Source organism: Meriones unguiculatus, chromosome 6 (genome assembly GCF_030254825.1).
Source record: "Meriones unguiculatus strain TT.TT164.6M chromosome 6, Bangor_MerUng_6.1, whole genome shotgun sequence".
In the NCBI taxonomy this organism is placed as follows: domain Eukaryota; kingdom Metazoa; phylum Chordata; class Mammalia; order Rodentia; family Muridae; genus Meriones; species Meriones unguiculatus.
In genome coordinates, this window is record NC_083354.1 from 45413190 (window position 1) to 45426499 (window position 13310).

Below are 13310 nucleotides of genomic sequence, written 5' to 3' on the forward strand. Positions count from 1 at the left end.
CTCGAGGAAGCTGTTTCTCCCCCTCTCAGAGGCCACTGACCACCTGTAACTGTCCATCTAAGGATGACAGCTTGTGACTTCTGGCCATCTATGTCACTATTCAACTGGTGGTGTCATCACACCCGGCTTGCTCATGCAAACCTACCAGAGGATGCATGGGTGCATTTTCTCTGTCACAACTAGGGGGCGCTATGTAGCAGCAGGCATCGTGGTGCTCTGGCTCTTAAACTCTTTCCACCCTCTTTCACAATGTTCCCGAGAGGTACAGCAATTGTACTGCAGATCTGACAGTTGGCGTTGGGTACTCCACAGTCATGTATTCTCTGCATTTTGAACACGTGTGGATCTTTACAGACGTGTCTGTTGTAAAATCTTTGGGTGAGGGCTGAGAGATACACTTACCTCTGAGTATAAAGAAAAATATTTAGAATAGTTAGTAACTGTATTCATTTAGGGAAATGGCAGATGGTTCTCTAGAGTCTATGATGTCTCCAGCCATGGATAGTTGGTCAGGTTTACAGTAATAGGTGTGAATTCTATAATTTGAGAGCTATTTGCTACCCCCGAAAAGGGACCATTATTGCATCCTTGAGGGTATCTCGCTGGTGTAGACATCGTGATTCACTGGCTTCACCCTGGGTAGGACCCATCAGTGTTACTCTCCCTTGGTGCTTGCATAGCACCTTCTAATAGAACTGCTCTTCAGGCAAGGTGCTTCCAGACGGGTGCCAGCCAAGGTCCTCCAAGTGCTATGTCCAATGTGTATGCTGTCTTCAGCAACAAGGTTGTCCTTCAAGTTCTCAAGGACAACCAAGAGCAATGCTCATACTGCTATGGAAACTTGCATTCTCCTGACCAACAATTTGAAGGGGAGGCTTCCTAAACTTGGCACTGTGGTGTTTGCTAGATGAGGCGTGGCTCTTGGGGGAAGCATCCTCATGTGGTGTACCCATTAAAAATATATATGCATATACATGTATACACATACATACATATGAACTGTTTCTATATGGCTTTTCCAAAACTCTTCAGTGTTGTTTATCTCTTCTTGTGCTCATTCTCTACACACTGCTTTCTGAGAGGTTGGTTATATCTTACAGAGATAGCAGTAAAGTAGTAGTAAAAAAAACAGATCAAAATGAATTCCACAGTTCTGATCTTGACCTCTTCTGTCCTCTTGAATGCTTCTCTTGACCACGATTCCAAATATTTTGAACCTCCATAATGTCCTAAGTAAAAATCTAATTCGATGCAAGGAACCCTGACCTTTGTTTTAGAAATGCTGACATGGAGCCGCAGTCACCTCTGTATGCCTCATTTTCTTCACCTGCACCCCAAGAAGGACCCTGGTAATGAGACTCAAGGACAGCAGTTGTTGCTTCAGCTCCTCCACTGTTGGGGGTCCTCCTAACCCCAAGCCTTTTTATGCACCTAGCAGGCAGGCTCTAGTATGACCCACACCATACATAACACCTTCCCACCTGCCCTACACAGCAGACAGTGGGCATCTAGGCGTAGAATCGGGCAGGTGGGAGGGAGTGGCATGCCCTCAGCCTTTCACTAGCACTTGAGGATGACCGTGTTTGAGAGGTTAAGTTTGTCAGTGTCTGATAGGCCAGTGGATCTCAAGCTGCGGGTCACGACCCCTTTGGGAGTCAAATGACCCTTTCACAAGGGTTGCCTAAGACCATCAGAAAACATACATTTACATTATACTTCCTAACAGTAACAAAATTACAGCAATGAAAATAACTTTATGGCTGGGGTCACCACAGCATAAGGAACTGTATGAAAGGTTTGTAGCATTAGGAAGGTTTGAGAATTACTGTTAGACCAGTATAAACTGCCACTTCAACAATTTTTAAAATTTATCCTGGAGGGGGTGTGATGAGGGAACGGGTATAATGGTTTAGGAAGAAAGGTTACCATGGAGCCAGGAGAGCTGGAATGGCTTGCCTTACGTGATGTTCTCTTCTTTTGCTGTGCAGCTTTGTTCCGGGACCACAGAAAGCTATCCTCAAAGGCCACTCACAGGAGGCAGCAAAGCTCTTTCAAGATAAAAAACGCCTTTCAAGTGTCCTGAGAAGTGGCAGAGCTGCTCTTTCAAGTCTTTCTAAAAACACACTCTATACCTTTAAACAGGGGAAAGGAGGGATAAAAGCCACTTCCAAACACGGTAAATGAAGGGATCAAACAAGTTAGCTGTGGTCAGGCTCTGGACTGAGCACCAGATCCACTCCCGAATGCCAAGCTCTTATCCAGGCTGCACACCAGCATCCAACGGCTGCGCTGAAGGGAAGAACAAGCCAGTGCCTGTAGTTGGTCAGGTACCTCAACCCCCTACACTCACGGTACCAAGATCTATTCTGTAGGTTTACTTGACGATTCCTGACAATTCCAGCACTCTGAGAATCATGTAACCATGGGGAGATGGAACGAAAGACATGTTTTGAAAAGTTGAATGAGACAGGATTCTGAAGTTGATTTTTTTACAGTGTATGCATGTGGTCGGGGGCCACTGTAAACTTTCAATTGCGACCCTCTGCTGCTTTTCCATCTGCAAAGCCACCTTTTTAATGTGCTATTGTTCAATGCTCATCTGTTTAATCAGAAGTTTTCAATGTTGTAGAGTTCTCATTTACCCTAGAAATTGGTGCTGTTTGTATGCCATGGTTTTGGACATCTGACCTTCAGGACTTCCATTTCAGCACAGTATTGTCTTGGTAGACTGGCTGGCCTGGGAGGGGCTTGTGCCGGAAGGATGCCTCTGGCCTTCGGCAGTTGTTTGCCTGCTGGTCTGTAGGAGGCAGAAAGTAACTCTCCCCAGTTCTGACTCTGCCGAAACTCAGTGGGAAACTTAGCGAGTCTCCAGGAACCCGAGTCATGCTTCTGGGCTGGATTTTCTATATAGAACTTCTTGCCAATCCATGTCAGTGGGTTTCTGGTCTTTTTTCCTTGTTATGGTCATTAAGTTTTTTCTACTAATCCGTCTATCCCTTAGACAGGAAGAGTCAAAACACAGTGTCATGTGTTAGGCTCTGAGTTCCTTTACTCCACCTGGTAGCAAGCATCTGGGCTACCGTGGGTGGCAGAGCTCAGAATGAAATTTAAATGGCTCTGAGCTTCTGGTGTAAGAAAATCCCTGAATCTGGGTTGATCAATTGGCAGAGACTAGAGTGAGTCAGCAGAAGTCTCAGGGCCCAGCTCCTCAAGCACTCCGTATCTCCATCCCTGTCCATCTTTTTCCTTCCTAGGGTAGGGGTATCTTCAACAACTGAAAATCAAAGGTCCACTGTGTTGAGGCCCACCACCCAGCTCTTACCTTGGTTTACAGTTCGCTCCCCAGTTAGCAGCAATGGCGCTGCCAGGAAGAATGTCACTGTCCCTGGGAAGGAAAGGAAGCTGTGTGTGGGAAGTAGGTTACTGACACCAGAAGGCCAGAGGAGTGTGCCGGATCTTTTTGTCTATACCTCTGTCCAGGAAATCTGGCCAGATGAGCCATGTGCAGTATTTTTTTTTAAGCCTTTGTGCCACCATTCCTGGGACAACTGCATGAAGACAGCTCCAGCACCTTCTGAGGAGCAGGAAACCCAGGAAAAACTGTCAGTCTGTACTCAGGTGTGCATCCTAACGGTGTCTAGAGGCTCAGGAAGACTGTATGTTTCAGTGCAGGGACTTTTCTAATTCACTTTGACTGGGCACAGCACTTTCCTACTTATTGTTGGAGATACTTTGAAAAAAAAAAATTTTTTCCCTGTGTTAAGTAGAGTACATTTTTTAAATTGCTTGGTAATTAAAATTATTTTGGCATCTTGGGTTATATTTTTAATTCTTAACAGGTTAAGGGTCTGAAGAATGCTGTAAATAGCTCATTTTAAAAAAAAAGTTTCTGGCAGTGTTGATGCACACCTTTAATCCCAGCGCTTTGGAAGGTAGAGAGGCAGGTGGATCTCTGTAAGCTCGAGGTCAGCCTGGTCTACACAGCTAGTTCCAGGACAGCCAAAGCTAGAGTGAAATCCTGTCTTGAAAACCAAAACATGTCCCCGGTGCTAGAGATTGGATCATCTGCTACTCCTTCAGAGTGCTGGAGTTTAGCTGAGTGGCTCACAGCTGCCTGCAGCTCCCGCTTCTGGCCTCTCAGGACACTACACACACATATGCAGACACACAAATTAAAACTTTAAGACTCCAAATTTACGATTTGCCTCCAAAAAGTGAAGATCAGAGAAAACCAAGCTGACTCTAAATTTAGTAAGACTACTTAAGAAACACAATAAGCATTATTGGTGAATCTTGGCTTAAAAATGTAAATTAAAACTGACTGCAATGGCCCTGCCTCCCTCCCATTTTCTCTGAACTAAGCTATCAGATTATAACAGTACCAATAAAGTTCTTTCAAAGAGGGTCATCTGTGGGATGGTGAGAGAGCAATGGGTAGTAAATGGAGAACAAGACCAGGTCTCTGTCAAACATTCCTTTATCCCTCAGCCCTCTGAGACATATGGCTTATCCACACCTCTCCATAGGACATTTATGTACTAAAAAACTCTCCTACCCCTGCGGCTCTCTGAATGGACTTAGCATTCAAGCTGTACACTTGGGCAGAGGCCATGCCAAACTTCCCAACTCTGCATACCTCCAGGCTACAAGGTCTAGTCAGAGCCAACACTATCAACATTGACCTTTCTGCATGACTGGCATTTCCTCATACTTCTGCAGTTTAAGCCATCCAGAAACTGCTCAGTCCTGAACTGAACATGCAAACTGTTAGAACCAACTAACGTAACGGCTATGAAAAATGTAGCATGTATGTAACAAGTAGTATTTCCCAGACTACGATTATCTATGCGGCTAGGTTTATCCTAATGTACCTAATTTCAAGTTGGAATAGTTGTAAACCCTTTTCTCAGAAAAGAATAAATGTGGAGAGAATTAGGTCTGCATACAAATAGAAATCTGTTAACTTGAAAAGTTTTACCTGACTGGAAAAGCAACTGTGGGCCTTCAAAAGTTTGGCATGTTTTTATCTGGAACATTCTTTTTCTTGAATTTAGTAAATAATTCCCATTGGGAAATGGAAGCTGACAGGAACTTTTGGTAGATCCTATAAAAATGATGGCCAGGCAGATCCATGCTGCTGTTGAGCTAATACAAAGGAAATAAATCATAACGTAAGCAGAGGGAGGAACATGGTCCCAGAGTCCTGTCTCTGCTGCCTAAAAACAGCCTAGGTTAGAGCTCATCCCCTGCTTACTGACTACCTAAGGTCATGTCACAAACAAATGTCAACTCTCAGGATGCTTGAATAGAGTTTACTTGCAGTCTGAATAGCATAATAACAAAAGTGTGTTTACATAATAGCTTACAATCATTTTCCATACAAAATAAACTGACATTTGTGTTCGCTTTTTACATTTCTCACCTGTTCCGTATATAGCAAGGACTCCCAGATTGTGCTGTCTGACCAACTCTTCAGAAATGCACCTCAATAAACCATGCCCACGTCATCAACCGCTGTGACTGGGATTCATTTAGCCATGAAACAGTAATACAGACACTTCAAAAACCATGTTAGTTCTCTAGAAATCTTTTTCCTTGAATTATGGTACATTTATAAATTTACAACATTTTGTACAAGTTGGCAGGATTATTTCCACACTTTCACAATCCCATCTCTAGAAGCAGTCACAATGAAGCCCTGAGTGGTCTGGAAGGTGGCAATATCCGTGATGATGTCATGATGCCCCACAGGCAGAGACTCTGGGCCCCTTCTAGGGGTGTCGTCACTTGGTCCTACCTTCTGCTTATTCTGAATTTCCTGTTTAGTGGATAGAAGTCAAAACAAAAGCCTGAGGTTAAACCTGTGCCTCATTCTACCTGTCAACAGCATTCCTGTCTCCAGTCATCACCACAGCAGGGAAGAGTCTAAGGCCATACTACAGATTAATAACATCATTTTAAGAGAACAAGACCAAGCTTATTTTAACCTTTTGATAGTAGAGATACAGCAAATTGACCCAGTTTTAATATAAATATATTTTTAAAAATTAGTAGATCTTAATTTAGAATATTGATAAGTCCAAAATTACTTTCTAGGTTTCCAGTCGTCATTGGATTGCATATGTAGCCACTTATAAATGAGTCAGTATAGTCTGTGTGCATATTTACATGGAAAGAATAGAGATATGTATTTGCTATTCTGTCATTTTTAAACACTATGGAAAGCCTACTCTGGCCAGAACATTTGATATTTTCTAGGTCAATAACACATGCTTTGGAGGTTAACAGCCACACCAGGACCTCGGTTTCCTGTTTATTAGGTATGTGACCAGGACAAATGACTCCCTGTTCCTGACCCCCCCCCAACCCATTTGTAGAAGGAAAGCAGTAAAGTACTTTATTAATGTATTTCCTCATTCTTTTTTTATACTGTGATAAAAGTTTGTTGTTAAAATGGACAAAAGTGTGTGAGCTGCAATGGCATACATCCGTAATCCCAGCACTCAGGAGCGGGAAGCAAGGATAGTGATAAGGGTTACATAGCCAGACCCTGTCTCCATGCCCACCCAAAAGACAAGAAAAACCAAATATATTCCTTAGTTTCAAAGAAATCTTAAAATATTAATATTGGTCAAAGCCATTTTTGTGCCTACAAAGCCCCGTACCTGGACAACCTCAGTGCCTTCTATTATCTTCTTGTAGTACGAAACAGATGGGGAACTGGTACTTCCTGCAACAACATAGGACCTTTCTGGGGAAACCAAGTCCCAGAACCTACGGGAGAGATAATAAATGGTAATAAAATCTACAGTATATCAAGAAAGACTTTTCTAGAATCAATAACTTAACATTGATAGCTGTCTGGCAAGGTAGTGATGACTTTAAACACCCCACTGCTAATACCGAAGCATTCTTTTGTTTAAACCGAAGGATTTGCTGAGACACTGCACCTTATCTTCATGTCTGAGCCCGCTGTCAACAGGATAGGGTTTCCATCTGCAGGGCTGCAGTAGACGCCATGGACACTGTGCGGGGAAGGCTTGAAGGACAGAAACACACAGTCACAGAAAAGACATCGGCATATTCCACAAATGACATTTTTGGTAGAAGGGAATTAACCATCAATAGCTGTACAGGCACCTCAGACCTCAAGACATGTAACATGTGGGAATGGTCTCATCCCTTTCTTTTGGGGCGGGGAACTTCAGGATCTACAACTGACTACTTTGAAGGGCTGGTGATGTAGCTCAGGGCAGAGTGCTTACATAGCAAGAGCAAGACCCTGAGTTCAGTCTCCAGTGTCCACTCAGACTGAGCATAGTGGTGCACACCAGCAGTGCTCTGGGAAGAAGAGGCCAGACAGTCACCAGCTCAAGGTCAGCTTGGGCTAACACACTCAGTGCCTGTCACAAACAGTATAAAAACAATTACTTCAGGATTACTTTGTTTAAGATCTAGGTGGAGGGAGGAGGTGTCAAACCTTTCCTACATTTAGCTTTATTTGCCATGATACTCCCAGAAACATGAGCAATACACAAATCTATAGTAAACATCACTCATACAAGGTTCAGATACTCCTCAATTTGCATTGAGGTTCTGGCCCAATACCATCTCTAATCTAGAAAACTTGTTTACCCTTTTGGTCTGACCAGCAGCTATGGCTCACTGCTACACCCAGCATCACAAGAGAATCAGATCACAGCATCACTAGCCTGGGAAAAGATCAAAAGTCAAAGGGTATTTCCTAGTGAATGCATACCAGGGGAAGCCCTGCATATTTAAGAGTACTGTCATCTTCAGTAATAGGCTGGGCCTAATGTGCATCTGTAGGAGCTCCAATGTGAGATCACAAACATCCAATGCAGCAGACCCAGCAAGCTAAAAGAATTGGAAAACATGCAGCAGAGGTCACATGGTAGTTCACATTATTAAAAACACAAAATAGATGTAGCTATAAAGTTCATGAGAGAGCATGCTTCCGAAAATGCTTAAGCATGCTTAGGATGGAGGTAGTAACTGTCCTTTGCAGTAAACCCTGGTGACACACCTGTAATTCGGAAAGTGGAGGTGCACTGCTGGCCCAGAGAGTCAGTCTCCTGTCACCGGTTTCCATGTCCCACATGGAGACTTCATTGTTGCCCTGAACAGCTGAGAGACAAAGGCAAGAACTATCAGCTCTTCTTTCACATCTTGGTAGCATATACAGGGCTGCCTATATCTATTTCCTTCAACGTCCATCCTGCAAGAAACACTAACACCCTTAACCGAACAGCACGACTAATCACCAGACGGGATGAGTTAAAAAGGGTTTGTGATAGCTAACAGCAAATATATACACTGCACTCCAGCGGACCTTAGAGACTATGCGGTAGAAAAGCAAATCACAGAGTTTTGCCCTCGAGAATCTACAGTATCGACGGAGAAAGGAGAATGACACACGGAAGCAGCATGCTGACAAGTAAGAGAGCAAGTGCAAAGCTCCTCCTTCACGCAGGCTGGGGAAGAAACAACACGTTTTGTGGGCTGAGTCAAGACATTCCAGCCAGGCCCAAAAAAGCTGGACAGATGTAGCAGCAGGTGGCCTACTTCAGGCAGAATAAACTGAGTAGGCAAGAAAGCTCAGGGTGTTTTGGTATAACTGAAGGATAGTTGTGACAGAGTAGATGCTGGCTAGAAAAGTAGAAACCATGGGTCACACAGAGAATCTATCCCTTAGGTAATGTGATTGGGATGCATGTGTGTGTGTGTGGGGGGGGGGTTGACAAAAATACCAGGATTCATTCACTTATCAACATCTGGCACTATTCACTGTGGCACTGTCCTGGGCACTGGGTTAAAGATGGTAAAATCCCCTACTGCAGGGCGTTTCTACTCTACTGGGGACACTAAACAGAACAGTGCAGAAGGAGCAGGAGAGGCAGAACCAATCAGTGAGGCTGGAGCAGACAAAGGGGGACGATAGGAAAAGCACAGGAACAAATGACACATGACACTCGCTCTCTGAAGTCTGACTGTATGAATCACACACCAGGCTCTTGTACAATCTGGCGTCTAGATGGGTTTGACTTGTAGAATCTAAAAATAAAAGAAAATGTCCCCCAAATAGTTCAAAGTCCTACTCCTGAGAACCTGTAAATGTTGCCTTAAATGACAAAGTGATTTTCAAAGATGCAGTTAAGGAGGACCTTGAAAGGGGTGGATTGTTCAGGACTACCCAGTGGGCCCTAAATGCAGTCAAAAGCATGCCTGTAAGAGGGAGGCAGACTCATGATCAATAGTGATGGGCCTAGGTGCTATGCTTCTGCCCTGAAGTCAGGATACTGGCTAATGTAGAAGAGAAGCAGGAAGAGGCAAGCAGTGTCTCACCACAGCTTCCAGGGGCCCTGCTACCACACTGACTCTGCCCATGGCACATAGCTCAGACTTCTAACTGTCGAACCCTTATAAGTCTATTACATCGCCAAGTAAAAAAAGCCTCGGGAGGGAGAAAGATCATTCAGCCCAGCCTGGCTGTGTCCCTCTCCTCAAAATTCATTGCTTGAAATGAGGAGATGGCTCAGTGGGTATGAGCACTTGCTACACAGCCTGATAACCCAAGTGTGATCCCCAAATCCAAGTAAAAAGCCAGGTACAGCGGTACACATCTGCAATCCTGGCATTCTTATAGCAGATGGTAGGTGAAGATAAGAGAATTACTCAGAAGGTCTAAGGCAGCTCACCTAGAGTGCACAACTCAGCAACAGAAACAAGAGTGACCTGCCTCAAAAACAAGGAAGAGAGAAGTGACCCCAAAGAGTTGTCCTCTGACTTCATGCACACAGGTACATGGGAGACTACTCATGTGCTGTCTCTCTCTCTCTCTCTCACACACACACACACACACACACACACCCCACTGTTCCTCTCAAGGTGACCTTTCCTATAAGGTCACTGTAACTCCAATAAGCAGACCCTCCCAAACACTGTCTGCCCTCTACTAAGCACACTCTGCTATGGCCGCCTTTCTACCCACACCTTTGTAAAGGAGCCTTTAGAAAGAAACCCTCTTTGAGCAAGTCTGCCTTGCTGGAATCCTGACTGGATGGAAAAGTCCATAGAAAGCCATTTGTTACTTGGTGTGTTAGTCAGTTTTGCCATTGCTATGACCCTGGCAAAATGACTGCAGGGTTTATTTTGGCTCATCCATCACCACAAGGAGGGAGAAAGTGGCAGAACAGAGTGGCTCAAACCACAGTGGTCAGGCACCAGACTCGTGGGGAATGGTTGTGCTACTGGCTTTCTCCTTCCCTGCTTTTATTCCACCTGGTTCCACAGTGTGGGCTGTAGATAGGCGAAAGAGGAGGACCAAAGGAAAACATAAACTTATCAGGAGCAGGAGCTAATATCTATCAAGACAAGCTGCGCTGCCAGACTGTGGTTGATGTTTCCCCTCAAATTCTCAAGTTATAAGGTGTTTTCAACCATACTTTACAGATAAGGAAAATTAATTTCAAAGATCTGCCCAGGTGAGGCTGGAGAGATGGCTCAACAGTGAAGAGCACTGGCAGCTCTTCTAGAGGACCCAGATTTGAGTCCTAATACCCATAAGGCAACACACAACTGTCCCTAACTCCAGTCCCTGGTGATGTGACAACCTCTTCCGGCCTCCAGGGGCACTGTACACACATGGTGCACAAACAAGCATGCAGGCAACACAGGTATTCACGGTAAAAGGTTATCTAGGCCAAGAACCCACACCCGCAAACTGAGTGCGCAGTGCTGGAAGGGAAGGGGGCATGTGAGAAACACACATGCAGGTCAGAAAGAATGGCAACTGGAGAGGATCCACTTCTCTTCTGGCTTATATTTCTGGGAAGACGCTAGCAGTTTTAACAAAAACTAGGGGCACAGGAGCTTGAAAGAAAAAAAATGAAAGATGAGAGATGGTGGCAGAAAGGAATGGAGTGGTGGTAACGATTGGCGGCAGGAGTTCTGAACTTAGAACACAGTGGTGGGCGGCTTCCACGTCAACACAGAATCAAGCGTTTGGCTCAGATGTAAAATAAAACCTCTAAGAGCAACAACATATGCTACAAGTCCCAACCCGAATGTCGGCCCTGCAACTTACCTGCGATTACCCAGGACTGGTACAAGGGGTGCATGGAGAGGCGCCGGATGCGAGCTCTGGAGGGGTGACAGTGACTGGAAATCGGCAACTGGAACCTCATGTCCCAACACGCCATGGTACCACTGCTCGTGCCTCGAGTTTAAAAGGCACAAACCATTAACAGCTAAGCAAAGCAATGCCATGTTGCATTCACCACAACAACAGCAAACAGTGTTGCTTCTGGATTAATATATTTTTAGGTTTTTGTTTAAGGCAGGGCCTTAGCATGTCACCCTGGCTGGTCTCGGCATCCCAGGGATCCACCTGCTTCTACCTCCTGATACCAGGATTAAAGACATGCTCAACCATAGCCAGCTCAGGGTGAATGTATTTTAGAACTGCCTTTATCACGTAGAAAAAGGCTTTGCTGACAGGCCTGACATTACAGGTCTGTAATCTCAGCTACTCTGGAGGCTGAGGCCTGTCTGGGCTACAGAGCAAGTTCAAGACCAGCCTTGGCAACAAGTGAAATATAAAACCTAAAAACAGGATTGTGGCTATAGCTCAACAGTACAGTACTTGCTTAGTGTGCACAAGGCCCTGGGATCATCTCTCAGTTCTGCCAAGAAAGGGAAGAAAAAAGGCTTTGCTCCCATGAGGCTGCCTACCCAGTTTCAAACAGCACCTACAGCTGCCAAATAATAGTTATGAAGTGCTTATCATAATGCAATTACAATACTCTCTAATGAATGTAAACTGAAAATGAATAATTCATTAGATACTGACATTGTTATTAACTGCCAAAGGCACCTACAAAACCAGAAGCTGTAGAGATGAAGCTGAATTTGGTGAGCCAGAACATTCAGACTGCCTGAAGAACAGATGTCTCCAATGATACCCAGTGATGCTCTAAAGTCCAAAGTGGCAGCGGTTTTGTGTCTGTCATTAGATTCCAATCACCTTCATGTGTTCTTTGCTCCAAAACATTCTGCAGATAGGTATGGGTGTCCAGCCCCAGCAGAAAGTGGGGTGGGTGCCCCACACTCTCCCTACGGCACCTTAAACTACTAGAGAAGAATGGCCACTATGCAAAAGAACGACGGCTGCCCAGCACTGAGCAGCTGTGCAGAGCAGAGCACATTCTCCTGTGGTCTCCGATTCCACAGGAGAGATAGACAAGGCCAGCTGGGACCCTGCATGCCTCTTTGCCACACTCCATGACAATGATGACAACAGCTACAGGTGGCATCAGTGGCCCTCTTCAAAGCTGCTCTGGGTGCCAAAGACATTTCCCTTTGCAAACTTGCTAGCTATGCTGTCTAATCTTCTGCATTGCTCTGGATGTTACCATCTTCTAATACATAAAAGTTAACACAGGAAAGGGTAGATATTTAATGATGACACAGTGTAAACTATGGAATCCAGAAATCTAAACTCAAGTAAAGAAAACCTAACTTTTGGGGATATGAAGGAAAGAATATGAAACAGTAAGATCTGGAGAGCACAGGAACTCCACAAGGAAAGCAACAGAACCAAAAAATCTGAGCACAGGGGTCTTTTCCTGAGACTGATACTCCAACCAAGGACTATGCATGGAGATAACCTAAGACCCCTGCACAGATGTAGCCCATGGCAGTTCAGTATCCAAGTGGGGTCCATTTTAATAGGAACAGGGACTATCTCTGACATGAACTGATTGGCCTGCTCTTTAATTACCTCCCCCTGAGGGGGAAGCAGCATTACCAGGCCACAAAAGAAGACAATGTAGCCACTCCTGATGAGACCTAGGATCAGAAGGAAGGAAAAGAAGACCTCCCCTATCAGTGGACTTCGGGAGGGGCATGCATGCAGAGGGTGGAGGAAGGGAGGGATTGGGACAGGGGGAGGGATTGGGACAGGAGGAGGGAGGGAACCACAGTGGGGATACAAAGTGAATAAAGTGTAATTAATAAAGAAAAAAAAGAAAATATGGTACTTTGGAGGATCATTTTCAAAGCACTATGCAGGGGAGGGGCCTGGAGATGAAGGTCAATTGGACCTAGCATACAAAGTCTTGGTCCCCTCCCCACAACCACATTGTGTTGCCCATAGCTTGGGAGATAGAGGCAGGAGGTTCAGAAGTTCAAGGTCATTATTCTCAGGTATTTTGACACTAGCTTGGATACATTAGGACCCTGTCTCAAATACAAAAGAAAACAAAAACACGACAGGAAAAAGGGGAAGG

At 44.8% G+C, this 13310-nt stretch overlaps 2 protein-coding genes across 5 annotated transcripts in view; one reads left to right on the forward strand and one right to left on the reverse strand.

The window, feature by feature from the left end:
* Col6a6 (collagen type VI alpha 6 chain) overlaps positions 1–3814 on the forward strand; it is a 91629-nt gene extending 87815 nt beyond the window's left edge. The window contains exon 36 of the mRNA XM_021639882.2: positions 1989–3814. Within this exon, the coding sequence (XP_021495557.1) occupies positions 1989–2184 (196 nt within the window). The 3' untranslated portion in view covers positions 2185–3814. The remainder of the gene's footprint in view (positions 1–1988) is intronic.
* Positions 3815–5298: 1484 nt separating this feature from the next.
* The window catches only part of Pik3r4 (phosphoinositide-3-kinase regulatory subunit 4), a 53617-nt gene continuing 45605 nt past the window's right edge, over positions 5299–13310 (reverse strand). Inside the window, exons 16-20 of one of the 4 annotated variants that reach the window (XM_021639862.1) lie at positions 11108–11239; positions 8048–8148; positions 6951–7039; positions 6666–6774; positions 5299–5818 (exon numbers count right to left, since the gene is read on the reverse strand). In XM_021639862.1, coding sequence (XP_021495537.1) covers positions 5648–5818; positions 6666–6774; positions 6951–7039; positions 8048–8148; positions 11108–11239 — 602 coding nt within the window. In that variant the 3' untranslated portion in view covers positions 5299–5647. The other 3 variants (XM_060385376.1, XM_060385375.1, XM_060385374.1) reach the window with 3 other exon arrangements.